The sequence below is a fragment of the Daldinia vernicosa genome (genome assembly GCF_022497035.1).
Source record: "Daldinia vernicosa strain CBS 139.73 unplaced genomic scaffold F5Y00scaffold_36, whole genome shotgun sequence".
NCBI classification, from domain to species: Eukaryota; Fungi; Ascomycota; class Sordariomycetes; order Xylariales; family Hypoxylaceae; genus Daldinia; species Daldinia vernicosa.
The window spans coordinates 91,654-105,776 of NW_025953952.1; the positions used below are offsets into that span (position 1 = coordinate 91,654).

The 14,123-nt window shown below is 47.1% G+C and overlaps 6 protein-coding genes across 6 annotated transcripts; 3 read left to right on the forward strand and 3 right to left on the reverse strand.

Moving 5' to 3' along the window:
• Positions 1-269: 269 nt before the first annotated feature.
• On the reverse strand, positions 270-2,376 carry F5Y00DRAFT_241930 (succinyl-CoA synthetase-like protein). The gene is made up of 5 exons (XM_048008430.1): positions 1,853-2,376; positions 1,696-1,724; positions 1,487-1,613; positions 1,329-1,417; positions 270-1,275 (listed from the first exon to the last, which is right to left on the reverse strand). The coding sequence occupies exons 1-5, from the start codon at positions 2,017-2,019 to the stop codon at positions 686-688; spliced, it is 1,002 nt and encodes a 333-aa protein (XP_047863110.1). The 5' UTR covers positions 2,020-2,376; the 3' UTR covers positions 270-685.
• Positions 2,377-2,501: 125 nt separating this feature from the next.
• F5Y00DRAFT_241933 (26S proteasome subunit P45) lies at positions 2,502-4,771 on the forward strand. The gene is made up of 5 exons (XM_048008431.1): positions 2,502-2,755; positions 2,821-2,883; positions 3,004-3,813; positions 3,869-4,645; positions 4,713-4,771. Exons 1-4 carry the CDS (start codon positions 2,753-2,755, stop codon positions 4,373-4,375), a joined length of 1,383 nt encoding a protein of 460 aa, XP_047863111.1. The 5' UTR covers positions 2,502-2,752; the 3' UTR covers positions 4,376-4,645; positions 4,713-4,771.
• On the forward strand, positions 4,561-6,864 carry F5Y00DRAFT_122506 (DUF500-domain-containing protein). Its single transcript, XM_048004074.1, has 3 exons — positions 4,561-4,645; positions 4,713-5,813; positions 5,887-6,864. Exons 2-3 carry the CDS (start codon positions 5,069-5,071, stop codon positions 6,714-6,716), a joined length of 1,575 nt encoding a protein of 524 aa, XP_047863112.1. The 5' UTR covers positions 4,561-4,645; positions 4,713-5,068; the 3' UTR covers positions 6,717-6,864.
• Positions 6,865-7,011: 147 nt separating this feature from the next.
• Positions 7,012-8,444, reverse strand: F5Y00DRAFT_263762 (PLP-dependent transferase; the record flags this gene model as incomplete). The annotated part of the gene is made up of 2 exons (XM_048011555.1): positions 7,012-7,534; positions 7,594-8,444. 2 exons carry the CDS (start codon positions 8,442-8,444, stop codon positions 7,012-7,014), a joined length of 1,374 nt encoding a protein of 457 aa, XP_047863113.1.
• Positions 8,445-10,683: 2,239 nt separating this feature from the next.
• F5Y00DRAFT_271299 (uncharacterized protein) lies at positions 10,684-12,295 on the forward strand (the record flags this gene model as incomplete). The annotated part of the gene is made up of 2 exons (XM_048012772.1): positions 10,684-10,708; positions 10,866-12,295. 2 exons carry the CDS (start codon positions 10,684-10,686, stop codon positions 12,245-12,247), a joined length of 1,407 nt encoding a protein of 468 aa, XP_047863114.1. The 3' UTR covers positions 12,248-12,295.
• Positions 12,296-12,344: 49 nt separating this feature from the next.
• F5Y00DRAFT_263764 (Saccharopine dehydrogenase-domain-containing protein) lies at positions 12,345-13,857 on the reverse strand (the record flags this gene model as incomplete). Its single annotated transcript, XM_048011556.1, has 5 exons — positions 12,345-13,038; positions 13,100-13,224; positions 13,291-13,363; positions 13,430-13,577; positions 13,647-13,857. The coding sequence occupies 5 exons, from the start codon at positions 13,855-13,857 to the stop codon at positions 12,345-12,347; spliced, it is 1,251 nt and encodes a 416-aa protein (XP_047863115.1).
• Between the last annotated feature and the right edge of the window lie 266 nt (positions 13,858-14,123).

Consider the following 14,123-nt stretch of genomic DNA (forward strand, 5'->3'; position numbering starts at 1 on the left):
CAAACCCCACCCCCCCCCCCCCACACCCCCCCCCCCCCCGCCCCCCCCCCCCCCCCCGCCCGCCCCCCCCCCCCCCCCCCCCGTATATAAAAATCCGGTGAGAATCTTTCATGTCCCCTTCCCTCATCTTCATAGTAAGATAGGAGCGCAGTGAAATTTATTCCAAAGTACCCAAGATACCGAACGCATCGCTATATGAACATCCAAACACACACTCGATTAATCATTTCTATCTATATCATCTTCAAATTGTTTTCGCAAATATATATACCCAAGTCTCGTAGTTGCTCATTTATACTATTGATTTTCATCAATGTTAATGGTAATTTCACTTTACTTTTGCCACTTTGTGATAAGGCAACCAGGCGTAAAACACTCAGGAGTATTAAGGCTTCCTGACAGATATAAGGATGATAGGGGAACAGACACAACAAAAGTACAATGCATTATTCGCCATCCGCCCCTCCGTCTATCAGAGTTAAGTAAAACAGACTCAGGATGTTCTCCTGACAAAAAATGCAGTCCAGCTTACCAACCACCACACATGCTTCAATATCTAACTCCCCGTTCGGGGACAGTATTTAATATCCATCGACTTCGGCGATCCATAACACATGAGGCTCGTCGAAGCCTATACCGTATCTAGTGACCCATCCTTTCTACATTTGTCTATGAGACAGGCTTCTTATAAAAGATCCCGCTTGACGAAAGCCTCCCTCATTGCGCGCCCTAAGGCGGCAGGAGAGCGTTCTACTACTACACCAGCCGCCTCCAGAGCTCTGATCTTAGAGTCTGCTCCGCCCTTACCACCTGATACAATGGCACCGGCGTGACCCATTCGTCGTCCCGGAGGAGCGCTGATACCGGCGATGAAGCTGACAACAGGCTTACCGCCGTTGACGGTATTGTTCGCCTTAAGGAAATCTGCGGCATCCTCTTCGGCTGAACCACCAATTTCTCCAATCATAATGATACCATCCGTCTCCTCATCCTTCAAGAAGACTTTAAGGCAGTCGATGAAGTTCGTCCCGCTGAAGGGATCACCACCAATGCCGACAACAAGAGATTGACCAAGGCCAGCCTGGGTGGTCTGGTTGACGGCTTCGTAAGTCAAGGTACCGGAGCGGGAGACGATACCGATACGACCACGCTTGTGGATAAAGCCGGGCATGATACCGATTTTGCACTGGCCGGGAGCAATGATACCGGGGCAGTTGGGGCCGACGAGACGAGTCTTGGACTGCGACTTGAGGATATCGGTAATGCGGACCATGTCTAGAGGTCTGTTAGAAAAGACAAAAGCTTTGGGGCTGTGTGACCTGGCATACCATGCTGGGGGATACCCTCAGTGATACAAACGACAAGAGGGATTTCGGCAGAGACAGCTTCCTCGATACCAGCGGCGGCTAGAGGAGGACTGGATACGAAGAGTGATTAGCAACTCATACTCGAACCTCGTATTTCGTACCAGTAACCCGATACTTACGGCACAAATATGGCAGTGGCGTTTGCGCCAGTTTCCTTCACGGCATCACCAACATTGGCGAAGACAGGAAGACCAAGATGTTCCTGACCGGCCTTCTTGGGGTTTGTGCCTCCGACGACCTTGGTCCCTATCCGTAGGATTCTATTAGATATGTATTCCTCACTTCGTAGAAATTTACCGCGGAAACGGGGCGCAAAGGATGTAGTTACCATATTCGATAGCTTGCTGGGCATGGAAGCTGTTGGAACCCGAGTATCAGCATGAGCCTTTATTTTGTATTGCGATATGTGATATGGCATATTAAGGAGACCAAGACGATATAATCTTCGACGAGCGGCCAACTTCAAAAGGACGGAGAGCGCTTACGTTCCCTGTTTTCCGGTAAAGCCTTGGAAGATGACCTTGGTGTCTCCGTTAATGCGCAGGTTATTGATCGTCTGGGAATAAGGAGAAGTCGTAGAACTGTAGGCTCGTCGGGATAGCTGGCGCAAGACGGCAGCGCCTGGCCGCAGATGTCTTGAGAAAGCTTGCATCCTGCAGCAATTGACCTATAGGAAACTATAGAGGGGCTTCCGATAGATACAGAGCCCGAGCGTACGAATAAAGGTACGTAGAGAGGTAGAGAGGTAGAGGTTGGTATGAAGTTAGCGAAGAGTTATTTTAGATGATGATTAAGAAAAAAAAGGTTCAAGCTTTCAACGTCTATCAAAAGCTAAATTGCAACCCGTTGTAATGCCGCAGTTCTTTCCAAATTGACACCGACCCAGTAACTGCACATGCACTGGCCACATGCACCTTTTTGCTTTGCCTAGGTTACATATATACATAGGTACTTGGATACATGTACATTCCGATCTTATCTACACTTATCAGACTTATCTACTCTTATCTATCTATGTACATGTGATGCTGGGAGGTATCTATATTACCTAAGCTGGCCAAAGCTTTTTTTAAATCTTGGCAATGCACGCGTTCCCTCTTTGGTGCCTGATTGCGACCAGTACCTAGAAGTACAGGTAAATTAGCGTCAGCGAAGCTTCGTCTACCTCTTGCCATCGGAATCCACTCAACTTAAACATCAACTTTACTACTTCATTCTCTATCCAGCACTGGTATCACCATTACAAGCGAATTCAACCAGCACAGGCTTTTCGCTTCGTAGCCGTGGTCCTTATCCATCTATAATTTATTAGTGCCCATAGCCGGACGCTTTGCATATTACTTTGCGTATCACTTTGACCCGCACAGGGCAATTAGCTTGTCAAGATGGTTAGTATCATATTACCGCCGCTACCTAGATATCTTCTATTTACTGACACGGCGCACGCACTTAGGGTCAAAACCAGTCCGGAATGGGTGGTGCTGGCCAGGATGGAAGGGATGAAAAGGATAAGAAGGTTCGTCGATGGACATCTCATACACTATCACAAACAGCAGCATCGCTGTCGTCATTGCTATCAGCACTGAAGCATCGTTTTCAAATTACTAGTGATTTCTAACTTGCCTATTTTCAACAGAAGGAGAAGCCAAAGTACGAACCGCCACCCCGCCCAACCACTCGTATCGGACGCAAGAAGAGAAAGGCTGCTGGTACTTCTGCGGCTGCTAAACTCCCCGCCGTCTACCCGACCAGTCGATGCAAGCTTCGTCTACTCCGAATGCAACGCATCCATGACCACCTGCTACTCGAAGAAGAGTTCGTCGAGAATCAAGAACGTCTAAGAAAAGCTAAGGCTGCTAAAGATAACACTGGTCCTGCTCCTGATCTCGATGCTCCCGACCGCATGGCCGATGAACGTGGTCGGGTTGACGACATGCGTGGAAGCCCGATGGGTGTCGGTACCCTCGAGGAGATGATTGATGATGACCACGCTATAGTCTCCAGTACCACCGGTCCTGAGTATTACGTCAGCATAATGAGCTTCGTCGACAAGGACCTACTAGAGCCTGGTGCCTCTGTGTTATTGCATCACAAGAGTGTCTCTATCGTCGGTGTGCTTACGGATGATACGGACCCGGCCGTTAATGTCATGAAACTCGACAAGGCACCAACCGAGTCCTATGCCGATATTGGTGGATTGGAGCAGCAGATTCAAGAAGTGAGGGAGTCGGTTGAACTACCACTTCTTCACCCAGAGTTGTACGAGGAGATGGGTATTAAGCCTCCGAAGGGTGTCATACTCTACGGTGCTCCTGGAACTGGCAAGACGCTATTAGCCAAGGCTGTAGCGAACCAGACTTCTGCCACATTCTTACGCATTGTTGGAAGCGAGTTGATCCAGAAGTATCTGGGCGATGGACCGCGACTCGTGCGACAGCTTTTCCAAGTATGATAATAACCATATTGGTCCTCAAGATGGTGTTATGCTAATATTATAATAGGTTGCCGCGGAAAACGCGCCCTCTATTGTCTTTATTGATGAAATCGATGCCATTGGCACGAAGCGTTATGATTCAACATCAGGTGGCGAGCGTGAAGTTCAGCGAACTATGCTGGAACTTCTTAACCAACTGGATGGTTTCGACGACCGTGGTGACGTAAAGGTTATCATGGCAACCAACAAGATCGAAACTCTCGACCCTGCCCTGATCCGACCCGGCCGAATTGACCGAAAAATCCTCTTCGAGAATCCCGATCAGAACACGAAGCGCAAGATCTTTAATCTTCATACGAGCAAGATGAGCCTGAACGAAGATGTTGACCTGGATGAGTTCATCAGTCAGAAGGATGACCTATCCGGTGCGGACATCAAGGCTATATGCTCCGAGGCTGGCCTGATGGCTCTACGCGAACGTCGTATGCGTGTGCAGATGGCGGATTTTAGGGCTGCAAGAGAGAGAGTTCTCCGTACTAAACAAGAGGGAGAACCCGAAGGCCTATACTTGTAGTCTATTACGTGTATTGTAGAATTGCGACGAAGGGGACGGGCCGCGGCAAACGCGGGTTGTCAGCGTTGTAGCGGCTGAAATATATGATACTAGGAGACGCTACAGTTATTACGACTATTGCCCGTGCTTTATTTCGAGTGCCCTATACATAATTAATGCTGTTTAACTTTAGGTACCTAGTTAACTTAGCTCTACTTGAGTTCTCGATATATCATCTATTTTTGAGACTACTGGTAAACGTACCGTCTCCAAGCTACCTAATGTTCCAAGGTATGTTAGCTGTGACCCCAGCTTCAATGAAAATACCTCTAGTACATCATGATCTAACTAGATACAGGTAAACGCGCAGGCAAATACTATTGGTTATAACCCCATGTTACCTCAAGTACGTTGTCATGTCATCTGCGCCTTAGCTTCGAATATTGTGATGACATCAGGTATCGTTCAGGTCTTCATGTCTTGTCCTCTAGTTAAGCTTACACCTAAGCCACTATTATATACGCGTATTCTTAAATAAAGTGACCATCTTGTCTATGTCACGGCCCGCGCTTTATTCTTATTCACGTGTAATCGACCTCGTTCCCTTTTAAGACAACTCCTTAAAACCAGCTTGCCGCTTGTCTTTATTCTAGCAGTATATTACTTCCTTACCCGATTCTACAGTAGCTAATCGTGCCTCGTTTGGACTCTACAATGAGCGCACATCCAAGCCATTCGCCCATTCCGGGTGATAATCCTAATTACTACGCCGAGCTAGGCGAGAATAATCCTCAGCCAGTTCCATCTCAGTCTGGTGCGACTCAGCAAGGACAATACAATCCCCCTTCAGCTTCAGGTCCTCCATTGTCCTCTAGCGCCGACCCGACTTACTATCCACCGCCGCCACCTGGCCCTCCTCCAGTTACTCAACATCATGATTATTATCCACCGCCTCCAGGTCCTCCACCTTCAAATTTAGACCAAGTGTACTACCCGCCTCCGCCACCGGGCCCCCCTCCGCACCAGGTCTACACACCATCAGAGGAGAACCCAAGCTACCCTCCGCCGGGCTATTCGGAATTTGAAACCGGATCCGGGATTACGGCGACTGATGAAAAGCCACCAGCTCTTCCATCACGCCCCACCCCATCACAAGGAGGGCAACCGGCACCACATTTCCCTCCCCCTCCTACCGAGGCTTCACTCCCTCACGTAGCTGCGGGTCTTCATCCCGACCAGCAGCACCAGCAGCACCAGCAACAGCCGTCTACAACAAACACTCATGCTCCCGCTTCTTCTACGCCAAAACCGGGCTTCGGGCGTAAGCTACATGGATGGGCTATGAAGGTCGGTACCCCTATCAACAAACTAACGAACAAGCTGGGTTCCGAAGCCTTCATGCCCACAACCATGGACAAGGAATGCGATAAGGCGGCGCGTATTCTGAAGAGTTTTTGCAGTGCGTTCCCACATTTCATATCCCTACCCAAGGTATTTACCTAAGGCAAAGTAAACCTAACATATGTCTTCAGAAGACGGCTTTTATACCACCGCATCTGCACCCGCACCCGCATCAACGCAAGGTGCCCCATCTTCAGGCCCAAGCAGCAAGTCCAAAGTACTAGTAAAGATCCCGCAGTCCGTGATTGCTAACGCGAAGGGGTTGGCAATCTTTACCACCTTCCGCACTGGGTTTCACATCTCAGGGGCAGGAGGTGCAGGCCTCGTCGTCGCCAGACTGCCGGACGGTAGCTGGTCACCGCCGGCCGGATTCCTCGTGCATACGTTAGGTGCGGGACTTGTTGTCGGGCTTGATATATACGATTGTGTGTGTGTGCTCAACACTCCCGCCGCCGTCGAAGCTTTCGCCAAACCCCGCTTTAGCTTGGGTGGCGAGGTCGCCGTCGCAGCAGGGCCTATAGGCGTGGGGACAAGCGTCGAGGCCGCAGTGGGAAAGGGAATTAAACCGGTGTGGAGCTACATGAAGTCGCGGGGCTTCTACGGCGGCGTGCAGGTTGACGGGACGATAATTATACAGCAGCCTGGGACGAACGAAGCCTTTTACGGAGTAGACGAGATCAGCGTGGATAAGATTCTAAAGGGCCAGGTCGGAGATGGTAGTCAGAGTGGGAAGAATAAGAATGAAGATATTGTGATGTGGCCCGAGGGTGCAAGGCAACTAATGGAGGTGCTAAAGGCGGCTGAGGGTAAGCGCGCCGATGAAGGTATCATGAACAAGCTTGGTGACCAGCCTACCCCTGGAGATCTCGCCCCTACACCTACGCCTTCGCCGGGTCCCGAACAGCAGCATTTCCCTCAGAAGACGGACGACGATGCGGGAGGAAAGACAAGATTCGCCTAGGCTATATTTCATGATTTCGATATCGTCCTGTTCCTCATGACAAAGTTTGGAAGGGGATATAATTTCAAGTTAGAGGTAGCTATATTGAGGGGCAAATTATCATAATTATTGGGATACAAATATTCTTTGCCGACCTCTTTAAGTAACCTACCTAAGTAAGGTATCATTGTTCTTAATTAGCCATTCAACCCCTTTCCTTGATATTTAGAGAGTCAACGCTTCTTAGTAGACTACAGCCAGCCCCAAGTATGGCCGACTCTTAAGCATGCATGCATCAAGATACCCCCCTGATGAACTATGAACGCAATTCTTGTGCTCGCTGGACAGCTTTAGCAAGCCTCTTAATTGCTTCAATCAGTACCGCTTCCTCATTCCACGCCCAGCATAGCCTAGTGCCTAAGTTAAAAGTTGACTGGGCCCTCTTCAGGCTTTCGGGATCTCCTTTGACAGCGAAAATCTCTCCTGGTGCAATAGTTAGGCCGAACTCCTCGCGGCCAATGCGGATGATTTCGGTCGCCGATGGGAACTGATTTCCCCTCGGAAAATCTATGTATAGAAAAAATCCTCCCGATAGTATAGTTGGCACACGGTTACTTGCGTCGTCCATAGCGAAGGTTTCGTATGGCTTCCCCGTTGATATCCTTATTCCGAGCGGGTAAAGATAAGTTTTAATAGCTTCCACAAGGGCTCTATATCTTCTTCGATATACCGGAATCAAAGTATTCTGTATGTGATGTTCTAAAATTCCAGAAACTAACATCTCGTCGATTAAGAAGGAAGTATACTGCGCTTGACAGCCGCCGGACATAGTCGCCCCGCTAGAAGCCAAGTTGTCAAAACTTCCTCTCCCAATTGATCGAGAGATCCGAAGACTTACACTGTAGATAGCCCGTGTATAAAGTTCGGCATCGCTTCACACCACCCCACCCGAAGGCCGGGAGCAGCCAGCTTCGAGAAAGATCCATTACTTACGGTATTCCCCCATTCGCTTGATCCAGCCATCTGCCGGTCAATATCCACAAGCCTCGGGGGCAATTCTAGACCTTCATGCGAGATGCCGTCATCCGCCGGCCAGGCAAGAAAGTCGTATACATCATCTGCAATCAGGAGAATATCATACTGGCGCGCTAACTCGACTAATGCGGTACGGTGATGTATTGACATTGTTTTCCCGCTGGGATTGGATAGTGTTGGGACCACGTATAAGATATACTTGTAAATTTTCCTATACCCCTGAGCGGGAAATTTGGTGCGAGGTACGCCAGTATTCAAGATACCATCATCGGTCCTGCTGTCTTCTTCCAGCTGACGTCGTAAATACTCTAGGTTGATACCTTCATCATCTTCGGGGATACCTCGCATTCTCTGACCAAAGCCTGCGTCTAGAAACGTCTGGACGGCAAGGAAGTAAGTGGGTTCTACGAGAAACACGCGACGCGTATACGACGGGTCTGCGAACTTCTGCAGAATTCCCGCAAGTGCTCCAGAGGCGCCGTTGGTAATGATGATACGATCTCGGGTGATGCGGCCGGATACGGGGCGGTATTTTTGGCTGAGCCAATCCCCAATGTGTTCACGAATACCGTCCTCGCCATGATCAGGACCGTATGTCAATGCCATTCCTGATTTCTCGGGCTGCGACAGAATTATTTGAGACGCTGCTGCCAACTTGTCCGCTGCTTGTAAGTTCGGAGTTGGCCGACCAATTAATAGGTCGATCGGTTTCATTTTTGATTCTTCAGATGCCATAGATAAATCAAGATCATAGATTAGGTAATCTTAAACGATATATTAGACGATATATTACCTAGGCAATATCTCTATATATGTCGGAATGATATGAGTGTGGCTCTAAGAAGATGATGGGGCATGTCAAGCCACAAGAGTTTATAAATTATACCTGGGTAGGTATTTATCGTGTGTCCCACAAGCACTGCATCTCCGAGAGACGGAGGTCGAATTTAAACTAACTCTAGGTAGTTTAGTCAAATACGCCAGACTCGACTTATATATAACTTATATACCTAATATATATACCTACCTAATATAACATTATTATAAAAAGTTACTCATTATAAACCGTCTCATCCCAGATCACCACCGCCTGAGGCTGTGCTTACAATTAACATCCTTGCTTTGATGATCGACCACATAACTACTATATATCGACTCTAAGATAATAGTGTAGGAAGAGCTTTCAGAGGCGCAGTATTACTTGTTTCATGTTTACTTCTTACCTTGACCAGCGAAACTTGGACTTTTTAATATGAATTAGGTACCTACTTATTGGTGCAGTCTATATACTCTCCTAAGGCTAGCCCTGAATATCTAACTGCATTATACCTAGACTAGATTCTGAACTTCAACTATATAGCTCATCGAAATCTTTAGTACTTACCGACCTACCTAATGTAGGTATATCTGTTTATAGTCTCTTAGAAACTAGTCATAGTCATTAGTCAACACGCGTAGCGAAATGACACGCGTGAACACTGCTGGGTATGTAAAACACGTTATCAGTTGCCAGTAATAAATTATTCGGGATTTTTAGATGAAATAACCACTCTCCAAACCGTGTTAGCTCGTTGGCCGCCTACCTGGGCACTGGGGTAGGTAGTCGACGCCAGGGCGGTAGGACATTTATTCGACGTGACGTGCTATCGACCGGCCCATGTAATAAACCCAGTAGAAGAAGCCTCTCGAAACATGCCCAGGGATTCTCGTATAACTTAGTTGCTCTATTTCAAGGGTTTAAAGTGTCTAAAGGCTTGCCCCACGGATACATATTCTGTCGTGAAAATGCCCCGTTGCCACTGACAACCTAGCAGGAAGCAATAGCGCGTCTAGGAGCCAATGCGGCTATTACTGGCATTAAGTCTAGATATGCCCCTTTTGTTACTCTATCAAAAGAGCCTGTTACGGCTATCGCGGAAGTACAGGGGAAGGGTAAGATAGAAAGATAGGGTATAGAATGTAGACTATTTAACACCTATTCATCGTCACGAGTGCCAGCTATGCGAAAATATCAACAATATGTATATATTATCTATTGCATTTAAGTCTCATGATACTATTGTTCTAACTGAGAGGTATGTGATCAAGGTGAAGTTCAATATCATCGTAGCCTAGTCCTCCTGTTGAATTTTTAAAACACGTAATAAAAAAGTAGCAATTATCTCTTATTAAAAATATGTACCGCTTGGTAATCTGAGTAGGTCAGATACTCTACTCCATTCATCATCGTCTCCGTTCCACTTAAAAGCTCTGCTGCTTGCTAGTACATTAGTTTCTAACTGAAAACTAAGAACTGGCAACCTTGGAATAGGCGGAGCTGAAATCATAGACTCCTTTACCGCCGGAGAAGTAGGAATAATGGGAATTATATTATGGACTGTCAGATACTTGGAATTATTGTTATCCTTATTGAACCTTCGATATTTGGTCTAGTGTTTACCGATCTTCAACTCGATCATCTGGATTTGGTAAAACCTTCGAGCTAGGTAAACAAAGGGGGTTACCAGTCGAGTATACAAACTTAATGTAAGAACGAGTTACATTGCTACGTTATTATAGTCTGAGATAATTACAAAAGTAAAGTGGAGTCGTTAAGGTGGCTATGCGTTGTCGTTCCTGTCGCTAACACTGCCTCAATCTAAGTTGTTACTCGATCCTGAGACCCCCTTTCCCCTCGACCGGCCCTAATTGAATCCTACTGGACACAATAGCGTCAAAAAGATACCCCATACTGGTCACTACAGTATGGGGCATGTCTTCTGATGGTATTCTGCTAGAACAGTAATACTGTAAATACGAAAGCCGCCAAGCCTCGTATCCAGTCGAATCGGTTACTACCTAGTCATGTTTCTACTAAAAGTATACCTGTTATACCCATTGTAGCTGTAAACTAAGAGGAACACCTACCTGTTGTGAAAAGAAGATTCTTGTCTGTCTTCGGTGACTTTTGTTAATGCCTTCAACCATCAAAAACTTACGTACACGAACTTAGCCTTCAGGCCTTTATTACCTAGGTATTCTTTAGAATCATGCCATTGCGTAACCATCCTACATATCGTGCTACCCTTATTTCTTTAGTTTTATTATCTCTCATTTACTATACTCGATATTCATCACCACCGCGAACAGCTTTAGTCCCGCCGCCGGTGGATTCCTTGTCATTGGAACAAATTAGTCGACCAGCCTGCCCCCAATCGGACTTTCAGAACGATATCCTAGTAGTACTGCGGGTGGATGTAACTGAAATTCACGAGAAGTTACCGATTCACTTCGAAACAGTTCTTCGCTGTGTCCCTGACTACGTTATATACTCAGATGCGGAGGAAACTATAGGCGACCATCATATCTACGATTTTCTGGGCCAGGCCAATGAAACCTTGAGGAACGCTATTTCCGAATTCGAATTATATAACCAGCTTCATATAAGCATGAGAGAAGAGCAAGAATGCCAAAAAAGACGACTTGGTAGTACTCCACAGCCCCCAAACAAAAGACTTCAACAATGGAAGCTTCTGCCGATAGCCGACCGAGCATTAAAATATAGACCGCAAGCAAGATGGTTTGTTTTTCTTGAGGCGGACACATACATGGTATGGCCGAACGTCCTAGAATATCTTGCTAAATTCAATGCTGAACAGCCGTACTATCTTGGAGGCGGTATGAATATTAGTGATGTCTTGTTTCCTCCTAAAGGGCTGGGATTCGCGCTCAGTAATCCAGCTATAAAGAAGGTGGCTGAATACTGGAAGGAGTACCAGAACGAATGGCGTCAAAGTTCAAACGAACGTTGGGTAGGGGATATAACACTAGAGCATGCGCTTGGGGGCATAGAGAAAGACCTAATCCGGACCTTTCCATACCTACAAGTCAACGGCCTGACTACCCTTGACTGGGCTGTTTTGGGGTCCGAAAAACGGTTCCAGTGCCCTGCGCCGCTAATTTTCCACCACATGACAGAAGAAGAGTTTACTACCATGTGGAAGTTCGAACAGGAACGTTTACATCGAAATTGGGGCAAGGGCTTCCTCACTTTTCGCGATATATTCAAACGCTTAATATACCACCAGATCAAAACTAAGCGGGCTAGGTGGGACAACATGTCAGTTGGGATTGAGTACAGTGATAAGACATTAGGAAGGCTTTCGAACCGCGAAAAAGATCGACTCTCGCCGGCTGAGCAAGAAGCTCCGTTATCATTCGAGAAATGTCGGGCTGCATGTGAAAGCAAGCCTACATGTATTCAATTCTCTTATACCCAAGGGAGCTGCTTGACTTCTGGCGAGTTGCGATTAGGACATACGGTAGATTCGAAATGCGCAAATTCCTCAAGGGTACCTGAAAACTGCGTTGAACAAAGGCCAATACAAGACAACGAGGATATATATTCTAAGGACAAGATACCTATACAATCAGGTTGGATTATGAAAAGAGTTTCATCGTACTACCAGAACCTGGATTGGTCGTGCGATAATAGGAGGAAACCACTATACCACACAAAAATAGAAGCCGATATATAGGTGATGAAATATATTTCCAGCGCCGGGGAACATATTAAATAAGTAGCAATCTACCCCGCAGCTGTCTGTGTATGCATAATTACAGGTTTAAATATTCTTAAATCATGTTGAGTTGAAGGACTGCGCCCGCTTCTCGAATTCTCCTCCAAAGATCCTCACCGAGGAAGGCTGGTGTGAGACAGCCCCCGGCAAACCGGCCTTCTAGATTTCTGGTATAGAGCAATGATGCAGCTGCCTCGCCTAGGAAGAGGGCAGTAGTGTAGTACCCGCCCGAGGGATATGAGAAGCTTGCATATGCACGAGGTGGACTATCGCTATCCGTGTCCGCGATAGCTACAGCCTCGAATTTCAGTCGTGACGAGCGTTCTTTTTCGACGTCAGGTCCTTCACCAGGTTTCGGGAGGATCAACCCCAAGATACGCTTTGTGGGCCCAAAATTTAGGACAGTCCTCATAAGCGCAGATGTAAGCATGTGTGATATTCCATCCACTGTGGAAGAAACTTTACTGTACTCATTGTACCAAAAGTTTGGCCCGTACCCTTGGTCTGTATCTTGTAACAGAGCCCAAGTTCTGTGTACCAATGGCCGGTCCAGTTCAGCACCGATTGATGTCGCGGACAACAAACCGAGGGTTGGGTCCTCACGCATGCCGAGAAAATTGGCGGGTATAGGAGTCTGTGGTCTCTTAATAGGTGATAATACCCATGGTTGTTTTGCTTCCTCGAGCTGTTGAGGGTCATAAGGCCTCTCAGCTAACAGTGCACTGGCCGAGCCACCACTAACACTGAGCCTACCCGGAGAGAAGTCAATAAATATGAGTCTACGCCGGGAAAAAAAGATTTGACACTCACTTGAACTCTGTCATGGATAAAACCAATTCCTTCGTTTTCAGAGACGTCTTCTGCTCTAGCTCCCGCGCTGCAGCCCAGGTGAGAAGATCTTGCGGCCCGGAAAGTACTCCGCAGAGGTGAATTAACTACCACCGATACTAGTGAGCCAAGACCTCGCTTCAGATGAGTTGCATTGAAGATTAGGAGCTTACGGCAATGCTAGCATTTACAGCTGCATCGTGATATCTATCGATCAACGTACGCAACCATGGTATATCTCCAGCCCTGTAAAATGTTAGAAATTGCCAAAGCTAAATGAGTTATATTCCCAAGGTAGAACAGCAAACATACACGTCAATATAATCTGTGCCGTTCTCGACACAAGATTTTACAACAATTTCTCCAACCTGCCAGTATAAGACTACGCTGATACAGACTTTACTGTTCTTAACAACGGAATCGAGTTGACTGGAATCGTCGAACGCGACTACCTCGATTTCTATATAGCCCTTATTAATTGATTCGGTATGATGGGTGTGGCCAAGAGGAGTCATAAGTGACTACTAACCTGGTTGTACGCGCTCTGGGTCTAGGTCGTTGAGCTTGTTAGAGAGACTTTCCAGCTTGGACTTTGATCGACCAGCAATGGCCCATTTCAGATCGACTGGAAGATGCCGAACAATGTACTCGGCGGTCAATACCCCGGTGTACCCAGTAGCTCCAAGTAGGAGGATGTCATATTTTCGAGACTTTCTCCGTTCTTCGACTACTCTATCCATGATATTGATATTAAGTGAAGACAAAGCTACATAAAACAGCCCAGCCATCGTTGAGTAGTATGGAAGTTCACGATCTTAATATACTTTGTCTCTCTATCACGACCCCGGCGCCGGGGGGGATGCGCCGCCTGCGCCGCCGGATCGGTCGAACAGAAACAATAAGGTCGGATGAATTAATGATGAATTAATTGTCATATCACCATAAATGTGGTTCGTGCGTTCCACCGCGCAGCAAGCCTTCCCCGTCCCTTTTCGGGATACGGGAT

Excerpts from the sequence above, each read along its gene's own strand:
- F5Y00DRAFT_241930 (XM_048008430.1), bottom strand. The coding sequence starts at position 2,019 with ATGCAAGCTTTCTCAAGACATCTGCGGCCAGGCGCTGCCGTCTTGCGC. Across the intron at positions 1,725-1,852 it reads TTTACCGGAAAACAGGGAAC|CTTCCATGCCCAGCAAGCTA; the intron begins GTAAGCGCTCTC and ends GGGTTCCAACAG. Across the intron at positions 1,276-1,328 it reads TGAGGGTATCCCCCAGCATG|ACATGGTCCGCATTACCGAT; the intron begins GTATGCCAGGTC and ends ACAGACCTCTAG.
- F5Y00DRAFT_122506 (XM_048004074.1), top strand. The coding sequence starts at position 5,069 with ATGAGCGCACATCCAAGCCATTCGCCCATTCCGGGTGATAATCCTAAT. Across the intron at positions 5,814-5,886 it reads TATTCTGAAGAGTTTTTGCA|AAGACGGCTTTTATACCACC; the intron begins GTGCGTTCCCAC and ends ATATGTCTTCAG.
- F5Y00DRAFT_241933 (XM_048008431.1), top strand. Across the intron at positions 2,884-3,003 it reads GGGATGAAAAGGATAAGAAG|AAGGAGAAGCCAAAGTACGA; the intron begins GTTCGTCGATGG and ends TATTTTCAACAG. Across the intron at positions 3,814-3,868 it reads TCGTGCGACAGCTTTTCCAA|GTTGCCGCGGAAAACGCGCC; the intron begins GTATGATAATAA and ends ATATTATAATAG.